This window comes from Dipteris shenzhenensis, chromosome 13 (assembly GCF_047967505.1).
Source record: "Dipteris shenzhenensis isolate YYH24624 ecotype China chromosome 13, Dip_SZ_1.0, whole genome shotgun sequence".
In the NCBI taxonomy this organism is placed as follows: domain Eukaryota; kingdom Viridiplantae; phylum Streptophyta; class Polypodiopsida; order Gleicheniales; family Dipteridaceae; genus Dipteris; species Dipteris shenzhenensis.
In genome coordinates, this window is record NC_141608.1 from 54,048,387 (window position 1) to 54,075,099 (window position 26,713).

A 26,713-nucleotide genomic window follows, 5' to 3' on the forward strand; every position below is an offset into this window, starting at 1 on the left:
CACTCAGGTGCTGGCTATAAATATCATCAAGCTGGTGGTCAAAATGAACCTCATAGTATGGCTGACGCTCATGATGTCTAGAAGGGGGGGCATGAGGAATCTGGGTAAGAATAAAGTGCAAACGTGCATGATCGGCTGAAGGCATAAAAGGGTCGACTGTGAGGTTATGTACAAAAGGGATTAAAGTCGGGGGACCCAAGACGTAATCAATGACGCTCGTACCACCACCCGCGAAGGGAAAACATGTGGCTGTGGATGAATGCGGCCACTGTCGAAGTCCATTATAAATGACCATGCCGTGCGATGAGAGACGCTCCAATAGGCGATGTCCCTGATCTGTCACCTCTACCCCTCTATCTGAAGATAAGCGTGGAAAACTCTCATCTGGGGCAGCTCGAACTAAGACTGGATCCTCAGCAAAGTCCAAAATCTCTGCCTGTCTGTCTGATGTCCTCGCGTTGAAGTCTCCTAAAAGGATGACCTCTCCGCGGCGTGAGTACTCCAATACATCGGCTGACAAATCCTCAAAAGGTGACTGTCCTGGTCCATCTGAGGCATAACGAGACTGTCTCGGGGGAAAGTAGCATACTGCAATAAACAAGTCTCTCAGGGGGGGTCTCCTGATCCGTACCCAAAGATATCTGGCTCGATGGTCTCTCCTCATGACTGTGAGTATCGATCTGAGATGCTCTCTATAAAGAACTGCCACACCGCCAGATCCTCTGACTCCTCCTGATCGTCTAGTCTGCTGTCGAAAGACAGACTCCCAGGCATACCCTGTCACCTGCGGCAAGCCTCTCTCTGGGCTCTCATGGGTCTCTGTAAAGAAGACGATGTCCTGATCAAAAAAGGCCTCTCGTAAGTCGCCAGGCTGAGCTGTGAGGGAACCATTACAGTTCCAAACTGCGAAACTCAAGCTATCTGGCAGGCTACGTGTCCCATAGGCCTCGTGTCGTCAACTGTGGGCTCCAGCCGGTCTAGATCGCATAGCTCCTATCAAAAGTCTGCCCTCTCTGATCACGGCCCACTTGCCCTCACGATGGGCAACATCCCTCTGTGCAATGAGACGTCTATGCTCCTCCCACTGAGGAGCTGTAAGGTCCTCATCCATGTGAATCTGTGGATGGTCCCTCAATCTGGATCTCCTTCGTAATACTGCGAGACGGGCCTCAGCATCTCTGAATTTGATGATAAGTGGCTGGTGCCGTGCTGGATCCCGGCCCACTCGATATGCAGCTACTATGCCATGATCCTGAACTCCGAGTGTCCCAGATATGAAATCTGTCGCCTGATCCATGGCTGATCTCGTATCTGATCGCTCAACTCCGCGGATGCGGATGTTGAGGGCCTTCTGAGCGATCATGGAGAGAGAGAGAGAGAGAGAGAGAGAGAGAGAGAGAGAGAGAGAAAGAAAGAAAGAAAGAAAGTGTATTATCATGGAGAGAGAGAGAGAGAGAGAGAGAGAGAACAACGTATCGAAAGAGAGAGAGAGAGAGCTGTCATGAATGCGAAACAAGGACGATAATTTAAAGTGTTTGATTACGTGATGAAATATAGCAAAGAAGGTTGTAAATCACCCTTTCATCTAAGCAACCGTGGCCCGTTTTTTTTACTCGAACACGATTAGTTTCAATCGTTGCAAGATCTGCTTATTTCAAGAAGATGGTGGTTGAGGGGAAAGCTTCTAGAGGATGAGGTGAAGGCAGTTAATGAAGCCATGCAGCGTGTGAAGGAGAAATGGCGTAGGTATGGGGCTACTTTGGTTGCAGATGGTTGGAGTGATGTGCGGAGTCACTCACTTGACGGCATTTTGGCATATTGTAGAGGATCTTCTCTCTACATACTTTTTTGTTTTTTGGTAAATCCATGAGAGGTATATTATCAGCAAGATTTACATGAGGGTCTCAAAAAAACAGAGAGCCTCAACAGGAAATCAAAAGCAAAGAGAAACTATTTCCAAGCATGACTGAGGAAGATCTCCTTGATGGCAAGCATCATAGATAGATTGCCGTAGGGAGAGTCTGAAATATTCATAAGATTGCAAGAACGGATTCCCAAAATATCTCATGTTGTGATCCTGCCATATGGTCCAAAAAGCCCAATATCTGACCCAGTCCAAAAATAAAGAGTAATGGACCCTTCAATCTTCTCTCTACATACACTACATACAGTGTGGAGTACAACCAAAAACAGCAAATGTTTTGATGCAGATGTAGGCAGATGCAGTGGAATATGTGGGGCCATCCAATGTTGTGCAGCTTGTTTTAGATGGCGAAAATACCAACAAGGCTGCAGGTGCATTATTGAATTCTACCCATTTAAACATAGTAAGTGTTCGTAAATCTGTCATATTATTATTGCCAATGGTACAACTTATGGCCGGAAGACTATCCATTACATCTGAAGATCGTTCTCAAAGCCTGAGCTACAATAGAATGGATTTTACAAGCGTTCTGTCATTTTCCCATGGAAATACATGGAATTGGCACATGCTAGCAAATAGTAGATGTCCAAAACAAATTTGTGAACTCCAGCTGTCAATGTTCCAAAAGCACAAGCCAATATTGCACGTTGACGTGGGCTCCTAGAAATAGTAAGCTAGTGGCTACAAAGGAAAGGGAGGGAGGGAGGCAACCTTAAGAGATTGTGATGTGTCAAAAGCATGTGCATGACTTGAGTACTACTAACCACACTGAACTGCTGATCTATTGGGAAAAGAGGACAGAGATTTGAGAGAAGGGAGGGGGAGGGCAGGGGAGGACGACGAAGAAGAGAGAGGAGGGAGGGGGCAGCACTCCCTGGGATTTTGGATTTGCAGAACTTGTTGAAACAGCACATACTATTTGTTCTAAATTATACTCTACCATCCTACACGACATTTGATTTATCCAACTCTGTTTGTTATTTACAACAATGTACCTGCTCTAGACAAGAAAATGCTGCATTACGGAACGAAGTTTTCTTTCTTGTGCATGCCGTTGTCACTGTAGCCACAATTGCATGTCTGCTTATGATATCTGAGCTACCAACTTGAGGAATAGCTGCACTGCAACTTTTGCAAATTGCACTTATAGCATCCAGCAACACTTCTTTTCCCTACAGAGAACAATTCAAGAATCATCACAACAAAAGAATCAGGCTGTCCACAAAACCCCTCCTCTACTTTATGCACTGGTTAAAACATCAAAGGATTTGAATATGAAACATCGTGATCCCTGCACATATTGAATGCATACCTCCCATAAACGACTGGGTAATTCTTCCAGGAGAGCTTTCATCAATGGTGGCACAAACGGAGCAACAGAATCACCTGCAACTTCTGCAACCTTTGCGATAGCCTTGGCACTCTAAAGCAACAAAAGCAAGAGATCAGTCAATGGAGGCCCTCAGTACATCTGAAATGGATCATTTAAATATTCTTCAGATGGTGGCATTTGTCTGATTCCCTACATCCTCATAGCTGCGTCTTTGGTTTACATTTAAAAACGCATTGTACTACTTTAGAACGGAAAAACTTAATGTGCGTTCAATGAATGATCTTGGGGAATCAGAAAATGATATAATCTGAATCACGAGTTCCACCCCATGTCATTTCAATAATTTCTGAATGTATTTCTTGATTCAGAAGTGAAAACCAATATGCAATTCGCTTGGCACAGACATCTCTAGGGCAGCCCCTCATATCCTCTAGCAGACATTTTGCTCATACTATACAATATCAAAATTTAAGTAGCATGGAGCTTTCAAAACTGTACGTCTTGCAAATTTATCCAGATGCAGATTCGTTTTAAGCATTTCTAAACTTCAAAGCAAACTGAGAAGCAGGTTGTACTAGTAAGGCACAGTCTAAGAAAGTAGCTCTTCAACTATTGAAAGCAGCTGAGTGATAATCTAACATAACACATAAACTTGCAAAGTGAAAGTTACCTTTTGCTTTTGTGTCCATGATGTGGATGAAAGGCCTTCAAGAGCTAGAGGAATTATGTCTGATGTATATAACTGCAATGCAATGTTGTCACCACTTGTATTCTCATCCCAAATCTCTTCAAAAATGCTGCTGACATCTTTTTCTTCTTCAAACCTAAAATTATGACATTAACATTTGTTAGAAATCATCTTGTGAATTTTCTGTTGCTTGCCTGGGAATACATGATTCATTCTCACTTACACCATATAAACTGGGAAATCGTTGGAAAAGAGTGCATGTACAAACAAGAATTCGCAGACAGTGAGAGACAGTGGCCTGTTTTTATGCTTGCAATAAGAGCCTTCTTTACTCCAGTAATTACAAAGAAATGGTTCAATTGTCAGCACACTCAAGATATGTGCTGTGCAACAACTTTTGTGGACATCGTCTTCCATTTACAACACCAAAAAATAATAATTTACATAACATGTTCAGTACACATGATGCTCTACATAGACATCGACGGTTAAAGGGACAGCCCAGCATTTCAGCCTGGCATATAGTGAGCATTTCAGCCTCGCATATAGGGAGATCTAATGCACCAAGGTACTTGATGGTTCCCAAGTCCACCCCTCTCACACCTTGGCCAGTATTTTGACAAACATTGTACACACTACTTTATTTCCATGAAAAAGACTTCTATTAAGTATGAAAAAGTCTAAAAGACCCAAGATAGAGTGCTCTAGGAAAAAGTACACCATGCATAGCATGAGGAAAAACCGAAAAGGATCAAGCCCTACTCAACATAAAAGTCTGGTACAGATATGGCAGGCTGAAATGCTCACTATGATCTCTTAGCATTGTCCACTGAGGCATATGTAGGTCTGTAAGGAGAGGAGAGGTCTATAAGCACGACAATCAGAGAGCAGAGCTCAACCAAATGACAGCTAACCAAAAAATTCCAAGAGAAGCTATGCATCTCATAGAATACCTCAGGCCATGACAAAAAGAGCCAAGCCACTAATCCCCACGTGATGAAGAAAGGGAACGGAGAAAATGTATTCAAAAGTCCCGCAAACCCCTTCCAAACAACCCTGGCCTATTTGCAATCCAAGGGAAGAGTACGCATGGGTCTTCCAAGGCTGCCTCTGCCAAAAGGACTATCTTCCTTAGAGATAGGACTCAGGAGAGGCTGTCCCTTTTCAGATTTCACTTTCAGCCTCAGCCCTGGATCTTTGCTGGGCTTCTTGATTGACCCTCTCTGGTTTTCTCATGCTATGCATGATGTACCCTTGCCTTGAGCACTTGCTCTCAGACCCTTTTCATACTTACAAGAAGTCTCTTTCATGAAAAGAAAAGTTACATTTTTACTCAAAAAGGGCATTCAAGATGTCCACAACAAACTTTATGAAACAAAACATCCCATTTGGCCATTTGCATACAATCGAAGCTCAAATCAACTCAAAACGTAGCTTCACTCAAAGTAAGAAGCATTCAAAATCTTACACACATATGCAAGAACTTTTACGGAACAAGAACATATCACAGTCATTTGCATACAATCCAAGTTTCTAACCATTGAGTTAAGAGAGAGAGAGAGAGAGACAGAGAGAGAGAAAGAAAGAAAGAAGAAAGTGTATTATTGTCCACTAAAGGCCAAAATGGGCCCATGGGACATCAAGAACTCTGCATACAAGATAGCACAAAATCAACGTGCCACAAAGAAGAGGCATCGTCGAATATCATCTAAGTGCTACGCAATACAATGCAAGTGTATTGCGTTAAGAGAGAGAGAGAGAGAGAGAGAGGGTAGGCTAGGGAGAGAGATAATGATACTCAAAGAGAGACATAATGAAATGGAAATGAAATAGCAAGAGCAATGAACAAAATGAAAGTACTCACATGTAGACCAAAGAGCTTGTAGGCTTGATACTTGATTTTTGTGACGAGTGACAAGTACAGCTCTTATATAGAGCACACACACACGAGTACCAATGCATATGGGATAACTCCCAATGTGACACGTGGCATCCATAGGACACACTAGACTAAAACTCACACTAGGACTCACTAGAACAAACCAAAACTGACTCAACGTGACTCCATTTCCTAACACTGCCAACCCATTTAACTGTACCTTCCCTAGCTTACAACTCATAGACCTACCATTTAATTCATCCGAATGCTCTCTTCCCCATCCTATGTCCCCTGCGGCACGTGAGTGCATTTCTTTTATTAGTAAATATTGGCAAATGTTGCATTGTTTGTTAGTACCATCCATACCACCCAATCCCATCATCACCAACGGCTGCATCAAAACCCCCAATCAAGATGTAGGCCATATAAAAAGGCCAACCTGATAAAATGCCTCGCCAACTACTAATAAAACCTTCAATGCCTCAACTATATCCATGTGGTCATTGTTCCCTCCTGCTTATATCAAAATGTCCTCAACTGCATAGCTTCCTAGTGTAGCTTGAATATATTTGGATACTCGTCAAACAAGACCTCTAGGCTCTTCCATCCATTGGGCATCCATTACCGGATCGTTCTTCAATTCCACCAAGTACTAGATTCTTTCTTGTTTGCACTCTGCTTAGGCGTGCACGCATCGCGGGCCTCATGGTGAAGATGGGGCCGAAAAAGACGACCCCAAGGTAAGTGTATGATGAAACTATCTCAACAAGGAACCCATCAAATGTGAAATGCTCATCTCACATGACGGCTCAAGATGTATTGAAGATCATAACCTTGGTTTTACCCAAGTTGACCTTCAAATCATGAGACTCACAAAAGGACTGTAGTGCGTCGAGGTGTCTCTGGAGCTCCTCTGCTGAGGAGAACAAGAGAGCCATGTCATCTGCGTAAAGTAATATCCGGATCAGCGTGCTCGCGAGGGAGCAACCTACCCCACCCTATGCCTGCACCACTGTCTCGAGCTCGTCGATGTAGAGGCCAAACAAGGTAGGTGATAATGGGCACCCTTGTTTGACCCCTATAGTGCTCATGATCTCGTCTGTCCATCTAGATCCTGTCCAGACTCTGCCTGAAACTCGCTCATAAAGTGCCATGACAGCCCAAATGATCTCCTGGTCGTAACCCAAATCCTGTAGGCGTCGTATGAGGCGGGCTCTCGGAACGGTGTCAAATGCCTTGCGGAAATCCAAAAGCAACAGTAAACCCTCTGCTTCCGTGCCCTCGCCTCCTCGATGATACATGTCAACGCGAGAATATGGTCCATGGTCCCATGATCCCGCCTGAGACCGACCTGTCCCGTTGCTCTGAGTCCCCGACACTCCGCAAATCTGTTGACCTTGGAATCAAGTACTGATGCATAAATCTTGGACATGACATGTCCAATCATAATGGTCATGTAGTTCTCCAGGTTCATGGGATCCCCTGCCTTGTGGATGGTGAGATAGTGTTGATGGTCCAAGTGCATGGGAACCCCAAGCAAACAGCTTCATTAAATAGCTTGGCTAAGATCGAGGCTAGGAGGTTAATCCCATCTGCAATGAACTCAATATATAGTCTCTCATGATCCTTCACTCGGCCATTATGAGTTTCATTACGGCATCCTTTACCCCCCCCTAGTGAAGAGGTTGAATTATGTGGGACGTGGCATATTGGATAAGTTAGGGGCTGGTTGATTTGGAATATCATAGAGCGTGCGTGCATAATCAGTCCACACCTGAGTGTCAGTGAGTGGTGGGGGGGATCGGCCCTCTAGAAATCTCCGTCAAAAGTCCTTAGAGTTGTTACTGAATAGAATGTTCAGTAGCTCCTCCTCGTTCCGACACACGAAGTCCAGTTTCTTCCTGCGTACCAGACGACAATACTTGCGTAGCGTCTCTGGTTCGGTCAAAAGGCTGTTTTTTTTTCGAATCTGAGGCGACAACGTAAAGCCTTACACTCATAATCGTACCACCTATTACAGGGTATGGTCCCAGGTGGTGGTGGGCGGGTGGAGCATGTGGTATGGGGGAAAGCATGAAGAGCAACCTCGTGTAGTGAGCGAGTGACTAGGGTAGCGCAATCCTCTAATAGGGGTATAAAGTCAATATATGCGAGAAGTATGTACAAACGGCCAGAATAAGTAGGTGAGTGATCGCGATCAAAGCGTATATCATGGTAGGTGGCGTAAGAACTCAATGGGGTAGAAAGTGCTATGCGGCGGGGGATAGAAATGCTAAAGAGAAGAGAGAGAGAGAGAGAGAAAACCGAGTCATGGTTGATGACAATATATCCATATATACTCTTAATTCGAGGACACATGTTTGGTATCAAGTGATCGGGAACTACAAAATTTGATTCCTAAGGTAATTATGGCTTGGTGATTGTGAATATTCCCTATGGGTTCACTCATGCATGATCCACTTTTGATGAGAAGCCTGTTACATACCAAAATGCCAGGGAGCTTATCAAGAAGTTTAAAGAAGTGTTACTTGCTCTGCTTTCTAATATGGCATTGAGCGATATATTAAAAATTGGTTATACTAACTGCACATTGTCTTCCTGCGATCAACATAGCAGTCAAATCCATGGCTGAAATACCCATAAAGGGAATAAGCATCAATAGCTGCAAAACTAGATCATCACCTGCTATCTTAAAAGATGGCACAATACATCTTTATTCTCAAAATTGACTTAATGAACTAGTTTATAAAACATTTAGAACATTTTCTTGGAAGTCAAATCAACACGGAAAAGACTGTTTTAAAAATAGATGCATAACAGTGAATGTCATGGTCAAAACAATTACGATTTAAGTGGACTAAAATGAACCTTCCTCGAGGATGGCAATGACAAAGAGCATCCAACAGAAAGTATTCTAGGAAGGGATCTCAAGCTCCTCCCTGAAATTGTGATGTGTGTGGAGGGAGTTGTGTGGATTTGGTGTGGCATATGCTGGGTTTAGGGTCTGGGTGCTTCGGCCGGAATTCACTCTCCCTAACCAGGCTGAGGGGCTCTTAAAAGCACCTGAGGTCCCAAAAAAGCGTCTAAGGGGATAATTCAGGATGAGTCTCGCTGATAGCCCACTAGCAAGCCCTCCTACATTTAAACATGCTTGCTCTAAAAAGCAGTGCTGGCCCTTTCATTCCCACAAACGTGCTGGGAAGAAACTTCCATTTTCAGCTATTATGTCAGCCAAAGTTGAAGATCAAGCCTGATATGGCATCCACCACTAGAATAGACCCTTGCTTTTTCAAAGTCCACAAGTACTGCCCTTGCAAGCGTGATTTTCCTTGCCATGGCTTTGGGCTGCATCGGCTCAACTTCTCATCATAGCTCCAGCCTAGCAATCAGTAACAGCCTTCAAGCTCCTTGGAATTTATGCTCTTGTTCTTATTGCTACATGGAGAAGGCGCATCAGCTGTGGAGTTCAAGCACCACAGCTTGTGTTTCTGCCTCAGCTCTCCACTGCCTTTGTGAGTCCACCTAGGGCTACTGCAAGTTGTCCTACAAGCCCTTATGGGCTAATCACTGTGCACAAAGGAGCTCATTCTGGGGCCTCCCCTAGCCTTTTTGAATCACTCTTTGGGCCCCTAGGCCAACTGCAACAGCTTTCAACATCTGCCAGGCGCCTTAGGCATATATGGTCCCAGTTAAGAACAAGCTGCTGAGATCAACACTTTGCAAGAAGATCAATTGATCTTCAGCCGCATCAGTTTAAAATTTGTGCCACGTACACTCAGGCCTTATTCATGATTGGAAGAGAATTCTCTCTTATGCTAAATGGTCAGGTGCTTCTTCCCATCATGGTAATTCTCTTCGCTTGGAAAGTATCCATTGGAGCAAGGTGTTTGAATTGCCTCTTGCTTTACAGGCACCTATTAAAGCATATAATCTTATGAAATTGGGCATAAGAATTGTCGGAGATGTTGTGGACCAACAAGTTTATGTGCTTTCATTTCCACAAGCTTGCAGGGACATTCCCCTTGGGTCTGCATCATAGACCCATTTGGAGAACACTTACAATTATGTTGCAGCCATTTGTTCCTGTTCCTCCACTGTTTGTACAGGATAGATTACTGGACTGGAATCTGACTTCCTCATCTCCCGCTACCAGTTCACTTTCAATGCATAATCTGGCTTCCTCGATGGTCTACAGATTTCTTCTTCCACCGCCATGGATAGATAAGCATGCCAACACTCTTTGGAATTTGGATAGGCCTTTATCTTGGTGGCAATCACAACTCAAGAAAATTTGGAAAGCCAAATTGCCATTGAAACAGAGGCTTTTCCTTTGGAGATGTATAGTGGGAGCTTTTTCTGTTGGGGTGAAATTGGCAGCACGTCGTATTGCTTCCTCTTCCTGCCCCCGTTGCTCTCATCCCCGCGAGACAGTTAGTCATTCTTTAACTTGCTCACACAATACTATTAGTTGACACAAGCTTTACAGTGGCTCGTGCAGGTCATATGGCCGTTGACAGACGTTGTACAGTGGCTGATGCAAGGGAGAGCGTTGCATGACAATTGTCATCAAAGTTTCTACATGGGCATGAAGGCCGTACGGACCAAGATGCAATGTACAGACATATGGGTCCCAATTCTCCCGCATAGGTTCATAGGGTAATCGAAGTGTACGATAGGGGCTTTATTGTTAAAAATTTCTACATGGGCGTGAAGGTTGTACGGACCAAGATGCAATGTACGGATGTACGGGCGCCGATTCTCCTGTATAGGTTCATAGGGTAATCGAGGTATACAATAGGGGATTTTAAAATGCCGAAAATAACATCGAGGCATAAAATTGCAGATTTACCCTCTGTTATTGGGACCTGTAACAAAGTTTCACGCTTGGAAATGTCCAAAAGTTTGAAAGTTTGGTCAAACGATTGGCTTTATTCCAAATGCCTTTGATTGCAACAATGACAAGTTTTACATCATGCACCTTCACATCCCAAGCTACAACAAAATTGTCCATACAAAAGGTCTGTTGGCCGAGGTGCTCGCTCATATAGAAGTGGTACAACTACACATAATAGTTGAGCAGCTATACAACTCTAGATCCAAGTTGATTCTGCCTTGGAATGTTGAGATTGGTGTAAATCGCACTGGCATAGGGACAAACCCTAACCCTAACCTAACCCTAACCATAAGAGGTGAACATGTATACATTTCAGTTTCTTTGTAATACAACATAGTGTACAAATAGTCATATCTTGTCACTTTATCTGTACAACCTCTCTCTCTCTCTCTCTCTCTCTCTCTCATGCACACACATACACACTTTTGTGTGAGTAAAATTTCTTTTGCATTATATTACAGAGTCACTATCCCAAAAAAAGGGAAGTGCCTAAATACATCAAGAGAAGATCTCAATATATGACACACACTTTTTTTTTTTTTTTAAAGTGATACACACACACTTTTTTTTTTTGGGTGAAAACTCTGAATGCTTTATATTACAAGATAGCTATCTAGAAAAAAACTGGCAAGCCGAAATAATGCATCAAGCGAAAATTTCCATGTAGGACAAATATACATCCTGATCTATGCAATGAGTTTGCAAACAATCGAAGAGTGATTGTTGCAAAGAATGACGGAAGAAAACAAAAGTAGAAAAAACTGGATCACCAAAGACTCTGTGATTTCTAGCTTTCCAGAGAGTCCAGAGTACCCAATAGCAAACCCAGGTAAAGAACAAATCAAAATCCGGCCGTTTAGGATAGATCCCAAACAACCAAAAAAGCTTGCCAAAAGTAGCCCGAGAAAATCGCAATCTCAATCTGTGCCGAAGGATGCCCAAGAAGCTCTGTGTGTCGGGGCAATGCCAAAAGATATGAGATATTGATTCCGTTGGAGCTAAACACCGACAACAAATAGCTGGAGCGATACGTTTGCATAATAAAAGCTGTCTAGATGGAACAACCCTCAACAGAACACACCATAGAAAACCTGTTGGCGTAATGGAACCTTGGAATACCAAATCTGTTTCAATCTCTTTCTCCACCATTTGAATGAACGGTGCAATGCCCAAATCTAGTTGGGCCTGTCCGACACCCAAGGTGGTGATAGTATAACTTTATATAAAGAAGAGAAGTTTATATGAGACAGCTTTAAAGGACGAATGGATGAGTATAAAGGAAGAAGAGTCCAACCTGAAGCCTGTCTTGAAGTTCTAAAGGCAGTACTGGCTGAAATAGCTGAACCATTCGAGTGATGAGTTGCCATACCGGACAATAGTGCATGCCCTAACCATATTTTGCAGCAACCAAAGGGAAGAATAAAATAAGGCCATCATCCTTAATAACATCAGCGACATTGGAAATCCCTTCTATATTAAGAAAATAAGAGCATTGGGGCTCCTGCACGGCGAAGGGAGGAGAAAAATCCTTGACCAATGGATGCTCTCAGCTCGCAAAGAGTTACCCTGTAAAGAGTCTCTTCCATTCCATGCCAAGTGTGAAAGAATATGCTTCCAATCTAGAAACATCTGAGAAACCATAGGACAACCTTTGATTCTCTTCCATTCCATGCCAAGTGTGAAAGAATATGCTTCCAATCTAGAAACATTTGAGAAACCATAGGACAACCTTCAATGCAGCCCAAAAGAAAATCCCACGGCGTGGGTTGCCAAAAACCAAAAGCAAGAGTGGTGATGTGAACAAGGAGTGCATCATAGCAGCCCAAGGTTGATTATCTTGAAGAAACTGAAGCATCATTTTGCCTTTGTGAGCTAAAATGTGGACATGAATATTAAGTATATTCAGCTCTCCATGCAATTTGAGTGAACATAACCTCTATACTGGAAGTATCCGCAAGCTTTGCTTGCCATGCTTTGACCGCCAGAAAATTTCCATAATGGTGGACATGAAGGAAGACAAATCCCTCTTAGTGAAAACAATCAATGGCAGATAAAACTGAATATAAGCCACCAAGATAAACTGAACAATGCGAAGATGGACATGCAACGGCCAAGTAGCCAACTTCCAATATTCGAATCTTTAGCAAGAACCCAATCAATCTGTTGACGACAAGTAATGCTCCAACCCAGAAGATATCCAAGATTATGAATCAACTGAGTTGGTGGGACAATTTCCCCCGGCCAGAGCAGTCTTTGCCAATCCTTAGAGTGCAATGGCAACAGACGGGATTCCTGAAAATTAATGTGAAGGCCAGCAGCCAGTTCATACAAAGAGAGAGCCTGCAATAGCGAAGAAAGATCCCTTGGAGTGTTTTTTGGCATGAAGAATGAATCATCTACATAAGCCTGAGCAACCAAAGAGCGACTTGCAAGAATTTCCAGCCCATGTAGCATATCTGTCGCCACCAAGTAATCAATATATCGAAGCATTGGATGCATGGTTATAGCATATAGGATAGCACTGAGAGGGCAACCTTACCAAACTGAACATTGAAGAGTCCAGGGCTTTGATAAGTCTCCAGACAAAATGCATGCAGCTTTGCTATCCTGATAAAGCCAAAAGATGACATGCTGCCATTTCTGATCAAATCCCAAAGCCTGCATAGTCTGAGCTATAAAATCCCATTGAATGGTGTCAAATGCCTTTGCTATATCCACCTGCAGAATAAGCACATATTGCTCTATGTACTTAGTATACTCAAATCCCAACATAAGCATTGGCAATATTATCAGTAATATGCCGTCTTGGAATAAAACCAAACTGAGCTGGATGCAGGCCATCATGTAAATATTCCTTAATCCAATCAACCACCATTTTGGTGATGATCTTGTATATCACCGGCATCAAAGTAATAGGCCTCCCATCAGCTAATGATTCACAAATGGGCTTCTTGGGAAGAAGTTTGACCAACCCTTTCTTCCAAGAATCCGGCATATATTGATTTTGCCAAGCAGTATCGATCATTTGCAGCAAAGGCATCTTCAGCAGATCCCACCGTTAGACCATCCCAGCCAGGAGATTTCCATTTACCACATGATTTAACACCATCACTTAGCTCTCGTTCAGTGAAAGAAGCTTCCAAATCCAAGGCCTGTGCCGGTGAGACAATTGGAGTGACATGCTGTAATAATTTTTCCCTTATTGAAATAACCTCCTGCGAAAGTAAATCTGCTTTCCCAAACTGAGAAGAAAAATGTAGAACACAAGCTGCAGCAAGCTGTGCCCTAGAAGAAGTCCAAACACCATCCAATAAAAAAGCCCTGCAAATATTTTGAGAAGACCTTATGTAATGCAGCCCTTCAAAAAATTCTTTGGAGAAGCAACCTTTATCCAAAAAAGCTCTCTATTGCGCACGTGTCTCCCATTTGGCTATTTTCCTGAGAAGAAAGATCTGATTCTCCTAAGAATAAAGATTCCTGAATTGACTCAACTCTGTCAAAAACTGACACTGAAATTTTGCCTGAGCAACATTGTCCTGCAAGGTCTTCGTGTAGCTTTTGCCATAATTACGAATGACTGCTTGCATTCTTGTAACAAAAGCTTCCCAAGCAAAATCAATGCCAATGGCAGCCTGCGCACGTGTCTCCCATTTGGCTATTTTCCTATTATCATTGCATTGCAGATAATATTTTGCCCGACATAAAATATGATTTTCCTGAGAAGAAAGATTCCTAAAGTGAACTCTGTCAAAGACTGACATTGAAATTTTTCCTGAGCAACATTGTCCCACAAGGTCTTCATGTAGCTTTTGCCATAATTACGAATGACTACTTGCATTCTTGTAACAAAAGCTTCCAAAGCAAAATCAATGCTAATGGCATCTTGTTGAGATAGTGTCTGAACCGCATCTTTAACCAGAGCCTTGTATGCTTCATGCTCCAATAACTATTGTTGACAACGAGCGATGCATATTAGTAGACATAGCATCTGGAGTGCAGGACTAGAGGGCATTGTGAAGCCATGTGCCCAAACTTGTATCACATCATAAACTAACTGAGCCTCCAAATAAACATGCCCTGGGTCATCCTGACCCAAATCCTGCTTGTGCCTTTTATTTATGTATGTCCTCCTAGTGGTCATTGAGTACCTGTGAAGCGTATTTGGAGAGATAGGAAAGAAACAAAGATTTGAACAAGAAGAAAATAAATGGTAGATAGGAAAAAGGGGGAGAAGATACAGGTACAAAGATGGTATAGAAAAGGAGTGGACAGAAAAAGAAAAAGAGGGCTGATAAATACAAACAAAACATTGGAGGAGTTACAAGGAGAAGCTAAAAGCCTCAAAAGGGAAGGATGGAACAAGAGAAAGGGGGAAAACCGCGATAAAGAGAAGTAGGAGAGGAGAAAACTTCGCATAGAAACTGCGGGGAGCAGAAAAAACACACGCAGAAGGGCTTGGAACAGCCGTACAAGGTGTGCAGAATCCATACATGCTGTACAGAACAGTATGGTCCTGTACAGAACAAAAACGGGAAACGGGATACACACACACACACACAATTTTTTTTCTGGGATGAAATGCCTAAGATTATATTACAAGAAACGGTCCCAAAAGCAAGGACTTCCAATCACAAGGATCAGAAGATATCATTATCTGACAAGAAGGAAGGATAAACTAAGTCCAGCGCATGTAGACAATCATAGAGCGATTGCAATAGAAATAATCTCTCTCTCTCTCTCTCTCTCTCTCTCTCTCTCTCGCCTATCCCCTCTGGCCTATCCGGATGTTGCAAGTCTTTTTGACATTTTGTACTTTGTCCCATAGACCTGTGAGGTCTCCTGCGGACGTTCATATGACTTTCTTTCTTTCTCTCTCTCTCTCTCTCTCTCTCTCTCGTCGCTCCCGTCACCTGTCCTTTTAGGCTTCGGAAGCTTTAGCTGCAGCTAGCAATGTAGCTAGCTAGCTGCGCCACTAGCAACCAACCAACAGTAGAACCGCCACTAGCGACGCCGCTGCCAGCAGCAGTTCCTTCGCTCATCGTTTGGTCACTTGTTCTCTGCCCCCCCTGCTCACCTCGCAAGAGGCTCCTAGGGTCTCTAACCGGGAGTTGGGGTAAACCCCCGGTGAAACCCAGGGGTTAGGTTCAACTAGGGGGTTCTAAAGAAATAGCTAATATGGAATGGCCTACCCTCTCCTCCAAATCCCCCTCAACTCCATCAACCTCAACTACTAGGACTCGGTACTCTACAGTTGCAGCCATGACACCCTCTCCGTATGCACGCAATTACCAACAAGAAGGGTCCAAATGGCGCATTATCGGGCAACATGAACACATTTATTATTTGCAGCAAGCAGTCAGAGAGTTAAGGCTTGAACTGGCAAAAGTAAAGACCCGACTTCAAGTTCTAGAGAGACCTGGCAAGCAGGCACTAATTGATGAAGTTGTGAACTCATGTAAGAATTCTCCTCCTACTCCTTAACTAGTCTCTACAGTCAAAGACATGTTCATACTGAAGTACAATCAATCAAGAAAGAAGTGTTAGACGCAAAGGCAAACAAGACTGATATCCAAGAAGAGATCAAAGAACACGAAGCCAGATGCGATAATGCATTGAAGATTAGAGTGGGGAGGCTCCCTTAAGGATTTAGTGAGACTTTAGCACATGTCAAAGCAGCCATGCCTAAAATTGAATGGAAGGTTGATGATGATCTCCTCTCCTCCCTCCCTCCTCTCCTCCCTCTCTCCTTCTCCTCCGACCTTCCCGCTCCCGTCCCCTCTCCTCTCTTCCTCTTTGCTCGGCTCTCCTCCCCCTCACCCTTGCGGCTCTTCTCTCTGGTTCATCATCCAGCATAGGGCTAGGAGAAGGAGGAGTAAAGGTGGGATTCTTGTAAGTCATTGCTGTCTATCAAAGGATGACACACTGGATCTGCACAAACCAATGCAAACCAAAGTTTACCAACCCCAAATTATCCACTGCTGCATTCTCTTTAGAAGATGATGCATTCTCTATCCAATTCCCACTAGCCACCATCCTTGGCTTGAAAACCTTTTTGGGGGATTGCCAATTTGAAGAAGAAGACTTGTCTGAAGTTTTATCAGCCACCTTAGAAGGCATGGCCTGCATTTTGGCTTTACCCTTATCATTTACCAATAGGGGAGAGGCATTTCCCACACCTTTGGTGCGTGGTGCACTAGTAGGCTTTGGCAATGTAGCATCATTGGGGTGTCCAGCCGCTAGGGGAGGCTTCAGTAAAACCTCTGGGCATTCAGACTGCTATGGCCAAATTTACCATATTCAAAACAAGAGCTTGCAAATTCGCACCATTTCAGCCCTTAGCGCCACATTGATTGACTTGAAGACACAAGCAGATTGTAACCTTGCAGCGCTAGCCAGGATCATCTGTATTGGCCTTTGGATTTCCCACCGATATCCAGCACCATTTGCAATCCTAAATGCATAGGTGTTGTCTTCTTCATCAAAGGAGAGCAAAGCTTGAAGGAATGCATCCTCATGCCTACCAACATACGTTAATATCCAATTTCAACAACCCCGCGAGCTTCAAGATCTACATTGAAATGCCTAGCATCTTTTCTTTTTTTCAAAGAAAAATGCCTAGCATCTTAAAACCCACCCCAGTTGTTGTTGTGGGAGAAACACACATCCCTGGACTACGGTAGGTGCAAGTATGCACAAAGTTTCACCAAGTCTGTATTAGCGCATCTGTAATAGAATCTTAACACATGAGAACTCTGCACCTCTTCCATCAGGGCCGACTAATTGGCTATAGATCTGTAAACTTAAAGTAGACAATTCTCTACACCTGTTCCATTGGGCCACCTAATTGCCCATAGATCTTTAAACTTAAAAATACACAAGACTCAACAATAGGGTGACAACTCCATATCACAAGAAAGTCCAATCAGAAACTTAAAGAAATTACCACATAAAGAAAAGGGCTTGCATGACTGCCACAACAAATTCCATTTTGCAACGCTTCAACATAGCAAAATGCCAAAAGTTTTGGAGATGGCTACTCAAGACAGGAACATTGCAGCCCTTCTGTGGTTGGTCCAAGCTATGAAAATGGAACAGCTATGTGTGTGTGGTAGGAGTGAGTGTATATTAATACCAAAATAAGCTTTACAATGCTAGGTACAAGATGGGGTTTATACAAAAAGGTGCCCTTTGATAGATTTTTTAAAATGCCAAGCTCAAAACAAAAAGAACAGTACAGCAATATCTACTACAAAGCGGCAATTTTATAAAGCTCCTCACACAAACAACAAGACAAATGATGGAATGGGTTAGAGCCCCTTGCACATGTAAATAGACTCCCTTCGTTAAAGGAAAAGAGCCTTCCCATTCCCAATTGAAAGATGCCCTGGTATATTGACCTACAATCACACCAAACATAGTCCTCAAAGGTCCTTTCACAAGTACAAAAGAACAGAATCTTTCTGAGTGTTTCCAAAAATCACTTGCAATGGCATTTTCCCTGACCCCAAACTCATCCTAGAGTTTCCGTAACCCCGTCAATCCCCTCTTCTAATCGTTAAACCCCTTTCAACCCTTCCACTCTTCTCTCCACATGTCACCTCTTTTCCAGATCCTCGTAGATGTTGTGAATTATTTGCTCTCAATCTTCATGCCTCGATTAGCAACCTGTGAAGAGACCCTGCCTCAAGGATCAACACCCTAGTACAAGGAGAAATGAAAAAACAGGAGAACAGAAAGGTAGCCACAAGGCTCTTGTTGGAAGCATTTGTCTTACTTCGAGCTGGCTGACCCAACATGCAACTTCAAGGAGCACAAAAGAAGGTGATGTGAAATGTAACTCCAGAAGAAACGATCTCATCATCCCAGATGCAGAGGCCCCTTTCCTCATCCCAGATATTCACAGAGCTCTCTTTTGAGCTGCTCTTCTTTTCTTCCGATGGCCTAAATGAGCCTGTTTTTTTCTTTGTTGACGAGTTTCAAAGCATTCATAGAGCAGGGTGCTCTGCCTGGAGAGTCTACAGAGTATGTGAACCATGGTATGACATTTATCAGCTCACTGTGCATGTTGGATTACTTTATTACTTTGTTCATAATTCAGATCCTGGACATGCCTTCATTGAGGCAGTGATGCAAGCGCCTGAACTATGTAAGAACAACCCACATAGCCATTTGATTCCTGATGAAGTTAGGAAGCTATCAGCTAAAGAACCTAGACAGAGGGCATTCCTAATGCTACACAACATCTTGCTGCATTGATATTCCAGCTCTCCCAAGAGCGCATCTATTCCCACACGCCAATACAAGATTTAATTTTCCAGCCAGAAACTGTACAATGAGATAGAGATTTCACTCAACTATTTGGCTTTTGATGAATTGCACAGCAAGTATATGTTGGAAGAAGGTAAATATTTTGCACAGAGTAAGTTGTCACATCAGAACTGTATTTCTACAATCATCAGGTTCACTCTTTATTGCACATTTCTATTAATCATCAACTTTGTTCTTTTCTTGACTGATAGTGCTCCAGTTTATCAATGGCAGAGAGCAATTGCGGAAAAATCAAACTATCCAAAGCATGATGTTAGACAGCAGACCCAGAAAAGAAAAAAAAAGTCAAGGAAATACCAACCTAGCAATGAAAGCTACAGGAAGCACCATAGCATGATAGCCAGAAAAAGCGTCACTGGCCTGATGAGAGAGCTCCTTCAACAACAATGCCCCTGTCATTCGTGCATTTGGCATGCTACTTTGGGAAAGTGCCGCTGAGTCTTCAAATAATGACTGTATCTGCATGGGCCCTGCATATTTGGCAACTGTTGCACAAGTTGAAGCAAATGCTCGCCTTGAAGAAGAGCTCTTCTCTTGTTGCACAGTAATTTTAAGCACCTTCAGTAAAGTCCCAGCATATTGTTTCATATCAGGACCTACCTGTTGCGCCAATAAGCTAATAAACTTGGCAACACCAACCCTGCATGAAGAATGGTCATCAACGTATGAGATGAGGAAAAGTGGAGTACTATAATCTTACTGTTTTCAAGGATGTCAACAGAAAGATATGGGAGTGGTCTGATACAAGAAGAAAACATATGAAGGAAACAGCATCAACAATAACGGATCCCAATGACATGGAGAAGAGGCTGCAAGTCATATCTACAAGGGAGCCCCGAAATTGGGCACTCTTTCAAGTACTGCTGGACATCTATGTTCAAATTACGTAACCAAACTGTTCTGTGAGTATTGTTGTAAATGTACTTGGCTCCTCATTACAAATTTTTCATGACAATTTTCTTAGGATTTGAGTTGCAGCCATAATAAGAGACAAAGTCAAATGACAAAGTTTATTGCCCAAAGGCCCTGGTATATCGTAGTTCTCCTCTTCCTCACCAAAATGCATGCAGTCTACCTGGTATTTAAGCCAACTCCAGAGCGTACAAGCTGTATCAGACGAGGCACCAGAGCTTCCAATGTTTGCAAATCCACCTGCTGCAAACAGACATCCAAGGTTTCCCACATTGGGGAATCTTTTGCAACAGCGATTCGCAGACTCTCGAACTTTTCAGTGTCGATACCTGCCTTTTCAACATGTAGCTGATCGAAAGCATTGAACAAAAGATGTTCGTCAAACTGTTTGTCCACAAATGTGGATGTGGATGCCACCCATCCACTCATAGGTGAAGTTAAACATGTAACTACCAATTCCAACATGGTTAAGAAGGAAAAACACGGAATAGATAAAAGATACAGTACACTCGATCAAGCATCTATGCATAACATCTGTCACTGTTCTGAAATTACGATTGATAAATAGAATATTAGCATTCAACACATATGCAGCAGTGAAACAAACACTCAACGATGTATCCTTGCACCTTTAGAGGAAACTTTGAATACCATTCCCTTTAGGCTTTCAAATATGAACATTTTCTTAAATATTATTGGCTATGTATGTAAACTTCTGAAATATCATAACAAGTGTCACACATAAAGTTACCCCCACTGTGGAAAAAGCAAGAAAGACAATTCTGTGAGTGAAATGTTCAAAAGTAAACCTCAGCATAATTGAGCCTTTGATCTTCCAGACTGGAAAGACTCTCCAGCATGCAAACAATTAAGTCTGGAAGTTGGGGGCGAATAGAGCTTCCAGCACTCTGTAACAAAAGACACCAAAACGTTACAATGCATATTATAATTCATATCTTTTACTCGGTTCCTGGCTAAACATTTTTATTAAAAAAACATACTAGGAGTAAACAAACAGAAGAAGCAACATGAAAAAATGCAAAAAGCTCCGACAGCCAGAGATGACCATCCATGATACACATCACATGGATCAGCAGGAAGAGACGGGTGCATAGCCGTGGATCCAGTGACAGAACACGCATGATAGAGTTCCAGCCTATCACTGCTCTACTTAGAGGAGACCACCCCAGTTGAGGTGTCACTCTTGATATGGGCCACCAGATACACTGATCACAGACATTGTGCCCCCCCCCCCCCCCCCCCCCCCCCGCCACAATGAGAAGTGGCTCGATGAGATGCAGATACGTGACATCTTCGCGAATCATCGGAGACCATGGCCCCTGGATATGTATTTGGAGCACTAACTTTACATGTATGAGTTTTGAAATTATTAGCTTAGCTTAGCACTTAGCAAAGGCCTTAGCAAGCCCTTTGCTTCAGCCCACAGTGGCTTGTATGAGTTACGATTGTACTTTGTCTTATAACTCTCTCTCTCTCTCTCTTTGATGTTGTTGTTTATCCCTTTTTTGGGTTTTCGAGATTTTGACATTATTAGCTTAGCTTAGCACTCAGCAAAGGCCTTAGCGAACCCTCTACTTCATCCCACAGTGGCTTGTATTGGGTTTTCGAGATTTTGACATTATTAGCTTAGCATAGCACTCAGCAAAGCCTTAGCGAACCCTCTACTTCATCCCACAGTGGCTTGTATGAGTTATGTTTGTACTTTGTCTCATATGCCCGCAAGGCCTCCCGAAGACGTTGATATAATCTCTCTCTCTCTCTCTCTTTAATTGATGTTGATGTTTGGAACTGTAATGGCAACGCTCTAGTCCGATCCAGGTGGCTTTTCCTGAGTCTTCACATGGACTTTGGCAACTAAACGCTGGTTTTTTCCCCTATGAATAAAACTCAGCACCCTCTCAGGGTATTCTATTGTTACTTCCTTTCGATGGAACCACAGTGTACCAAGTACAACATCATGCTGCTTGAGAGGAGAGATTAAGAAGTCCTCCTGATCTACATAGCTCTGCACATGGACACGAAGCTTTCCAATCAAAGGAGTAACTTGCACTAGATTCCCTTGGAGCATTTGATCAGCATCAAGAGCTCTGCCTAGCTCTTCAGTTTTTATCCCTAATCTCAGGGCTAAATCTTCATATATGAAATTGTCTGTAGACCCTGGATCAAATAGGATTAATGCTTGCTGATCTCTTATCTTTCCCCACGATAGCAAAAGCTCGTTTTCCTTTGGGTCTGAGGTACTCCCCAAAACATCTGGGACTGCTCCCACCATTGGCCTTGGAGGTACTTGTGGCTTTTTCTGCTCCTTAGGACCCGAAGGCTTCTCAGGGCACTGGGCAGCCATATGTCCCTCTTTCCCACACTTAAAGCATTTCCCATCTCTGCGGAATTCAGCTATCTGTTCAAGAGTGAATGGGGATTTGCCTTTATATGACTTTGAAAACTCAGTACCCCTCGGCTTCTGAGGCTGAAACCCTTTCTTTTCAACCTTGGGATACTCTTTCTTTTCTGATTTTGAAAAATCAGTTTTCTTTCTTTCAGCACATCCTGCATGCAAGGATAGTACCGTGGATGGATCTTGTAACAGCACAAGACTAGCTACCGAAGCTGAATGCATAAGGTCTTGAATGTTCTTTGCCCCCAAAGCATTCACTATTGCCTGAATTCTTGGACTGAGACCTGCTCTGTACTTTCTCATTTGGGTTCCTTTGGAGATCTTTTTGAAAGGTGCAACCTGCAAATAAGCATCCCAAAACTTTTGGTTGTACACATCCACTGTATCTCCTGCATCCATATGCAAACTGTCCCAATCTTCAAGAACATGATCTCTAAACTGTTTAGGCATAAACTGTTGGTAGAAGGCTTTCTCGAAGTCCTTCCACCTCTTTGGGGCTGACCCATTTGTGGTCTGTGCACTCCACCATGCACTAGCTGTCGCTATCAAGTGCAAACTGACCATTGTTAACTTGGAGGATTTTGAAAACTTTTCTATACCGAATGCAGCATCAAACTGCCTTATGAACTGCAATGCTTTGTCTGTATGACCATATTGTCCATTATAGGTCATAAACTTGATAGATTTACCTCCCTCTTTAAATTCCTTGGTTTCTCTGGTAGACTTACTCTTCCTAGACTTCTTGTGTATCTGCATGTTACCATAGGACCCCAATGACGAATTTCGTCAGTGTCACGGACTGGCAACGTAAAGTTTGTCTCATGGCCTAGGCAATGCTTTACGCCATGATTGGCTCACAGGTGAGGCGCTGCTCTGCAGAAGCTTTGCGTCACCAATCCAAGCCTCTGTGTGATACTTATGCACGATACGCCTCGGCTTCCGTCCAACGCTGGAATGAAGTAGCCCTAGCTATCAAGAGCTACAAGCTCATGTAGCCTTGCGCAGTTACCAACTCGTCAAAAACGCTCCCGTCGCCCCAATTTGCCCACTGCAATTTGTCACCTATCAAAGGCATAGCCAACCTCAGGGGAGCTCTTGGAGTTTTACGTCTGTTCCCACCTCAATGCAGATACCTCAGACAAAAGAACATCTCATCAGCATACGCAGTTTATGTGGAGAACAACTCCAATTGCACGCCGACTTGACTCCTTAAACCTTGTCTTGCAAGTTCATACATAGGTACTCCGCGCTAGTAAACAATCTTGTGAGGATCAAGGTTAGCATTACCACAAACATGACATCGCTAAACCTCCTGCTCTTGGATCGTCACGCTCTAAGAAGAGCGATGAAAATTCAGCTCTGATACCAATGAAATCTTACTCGTAAAAGACAGCAAAGATACTCTCATTTGCTCTCCCTCTCTCAACAGATACACTAGGGCCCAGGACAATCGTCGGGTTGGACCCCCTCGAAGGTTTTTATTCATCAGAGAGAAAAATGGAGTACATGAGTTCAGCGTGAAAGCTGTTCATACAAAATCCAAACGTGAATGAATCATTACATGAGCTCTTAGGCTATCTTTCTTGGCAACAAGCCACTTGTCAAACTCTACATTACTTTCCTAATTACATGCCAGTAAGGGCAACTCTGGAGTCTTCGAAGCACTTGGTCACGCGAACTGCCTCCTAGACTCTTGTTAGGCTCCCGTAGCGCTTACGAAAATAACTCTTCCTAGTACCTATAACAATTAATTAAAGCGCACCACCATGGTACCCATTAATTGTTTCCGCTTTGCATGCAAATAACACACTGTCGACTAATTCTAGTCACGGTGGACGTCCCCACTGAACACATGTGCACACATAACAAATATAAAAATATATTTTTATTCTCCGGTTCACCGAAGTCAACGCTCTTGATCATAATTAAGGGGCTTTGACCAAGGGTCAAGGCACCTTAATTATAGTCAAGTCTCTCCAACCGAAGTTGGCACAACTCTCCAACCGAAGTTGGCACATCTTGGTTAACCGTAGTTAACTCTCTTGGCGCATGCCAAGTCTCGTTGACCGAAGTCAACACTCTCTAACCGTAGTCAGCTCTGTGATTCTCTGGTTAACCGTAGTTAACCCTCTTGGTAATAAACCAAGTCTCCCTGACCGAAGTCAGGTTTACTTGACTAGAGTCAAGTATCTTTGACTGTACTCAATTCTTTGACCATTAAAAGAACTCTTTGACCATAATTAACACAGATGGAAAACTCTTTAATTATGATCAAATAAATGGTCAACTGTACTTTGACTTAGGATATTTACATTGTGGTTACACCCACTCGTGTCCACTTTGATCGTGCCCTCAATGCAGTCTATGTGAGCCACTTCGCCCAGGAGCTTCCAACCCTACATGGAGATGATGCAAACCTCACCCACGCCTCGGACACCCTTCTCAATGGTACAGGTGGCTACCTCCATATCTTTTCCCACGACTCAATTTGCACATGTCCTAGCTGGGAATATGCCTCAAAAGCCCTAGTTTGACGATAAGTGCAAAGAGATGAGAGCTCACCTCACACGTGAGCGAGCCTTAGGCCATCTGATGTCAGCTGAGGTACAGCGGATCTTACCACGATTGACACGTCGTAAGAGGCAGGCTTTCCTCACATGTAGGATGGATGAGGTGATCAGATCATTTCGAGGAAGAGATCCTACCATTGGATGGGGGCTTCTATCGTAGGGGAAGCCGCCTATTCCCATCACAAACCCAGATATTTGGCACACATACGCATGCTCTCAGTATGACGTCCTGATGCAAGCACCACATGATATGTCCTCTATCCCCAAGCCCACTACTTGTTACCTGTTCACTACACACACAAAAAACGTGCTGCACTTATTGATGAAAAAGCTTCGTGTGTCCAGTTCATCTCCCCTGCCAAGTCTTTTGAAATGTGCCTTAGTACCATTAGGTCCACCATCAAAAGTTTTTTTTTTAAATTCCCATTAGGAAGAAAATTACAGCAAATCACATGGCACGATTATTTATGTAGCATATATTTTAAGTATCATGACATGCTGACATCTATTGTCAATGACAAGGATCCTCGCACGACGAGTCTTTTCTAGAGGGGACTGTTTGTCAATTTGGGTACTACATTGAAGTTCTCATCCGCATTTCATCCACAGACTGATGGACAGTCAGAGCAAGCAAATTCAATGGTGTTGGATCTTTTGAAATGCTATGTCTCTGACCATAAGGCCAATGGGAGTAGTACTTACCTTTGGTTGAATTCGCATACAATAATATGGTGCATACTCCCACAGAAAAAGCTTCATTTCAGATTGTTGTTGGAGGGAAGAAAGTTTCGCTTATATTGCACACCAAAGATACGAATTTTAAGGCAGATGAGTTTGTGGAGAACTTGGATGAAACTTACAGGAAAATCGAGCTCGCTCTTCCAAAGACTGAAGAGAATCAGAAAAAGGATGTGGATAAGCATCGTCGGAATTTGCAGTGTTTTTTAAATAAACCATGCCGACTTGCATTAAAGAGAAAAAAGGGGGATATACAAAAAAAAGGCCAAGAGCCCCAAGCCTACGCTTATGCTAGCAGGGCCCAACATCCCAGAGCCTGGGAGTCTCACAATTTATCAGCTACCTCAGCTAAACAGTCCGCCAACAGAGAGTCCATGGACCTACAAATCCTGGCCAAGTCCATTAAGGTAGTCCTACACAACGCCTTAAGAGCCTCGTATAGCCGAAAGGCTTAAGTTGAGCTAGACACACCTGGTTACGCACAGACCAGATTGTCTTTACCACAGCAGCACGGACCAGGGGCCAGTGGGCAGCAAGAGTTGAGGGCAGCCCATGTACATCACCAAGAAACAATAGCTTCCAGTTAGTGCCCAACCGGAACCCAGACATTAGTCCTGATCTCCTAATAGCCCGTTCCACCTTATACCAAAGCGCTCTTGAAGCTGGACCTTGATGAAACAGATGTCGAATAGATTCTATAACTTGACACACAAGGGACAAGTCGGATTGATCACCATCCTCTTCATCAGCTTAGCCAGAACCGGCAGCCAGCTTGAAGCCAATTCCCAGAGAAGGAAGCTGCATGCTCCCACCTTACACCCATTCCAGATCTGTCGAAACATCAATTTCCACCACCTTGGTGAACGCCTGAGCCCCATAATTTCAGATCTACATCGAATTCAGCCTTCTTAAGAAGGCTTCTGTAAATCAATTTAACTGACAGGTTTTTAATACAGGTCTTTGCCACGAACCACTGACTGTCTCCATTTCATGTCCAAAATGCAGTTTTTTTTTTTTCATGAAAAAGACTT

At 43.2% G+C, this 26,713-nt stretch overlaps 1 protein-coding gene across 2 annotated transcripts in view; it reads right to left on the reverse strand.

Moving 5' to 3' along the window:
* LOC147895586 (ARM repeat superfamily protein) overlaps positions 1–26,713 on the reverse strand; it is a 264,407-nt gene that overhangs the window by 44,914 nt on the left and 192,780 nt on the right. For both annotated transcript variants that reach the window (XM_087383313.1, XM_087383312.1), the window contains exons 25-30: positions 20,768–20,866; positions 20,122–20,306; positions 19,348–19,686; positions 3,928–4,081; positions 3,237–3,347; positions 2,920–3,096 (exon numbers count right to left, since the gene is read on the reverse strand). In XM_087383313.1, coding sequence (XP_087239439.1) covers positions 2,920–3,096; positions 3,237–3,347; positions 3,928–4,081; positions 19,348–19,686; positions 20,122–20,306; positions 20,768–20,866 — 1,065 coding nt within the window. The remainder of the gene's footprint in view (positions 1–2,919; positions 3,097–3,236; positions 3,348–3,927; positions 4,082–19,347; positions 19,687–20,121; positions 20,307–20,767; positions 20,867–26,713) is intronic.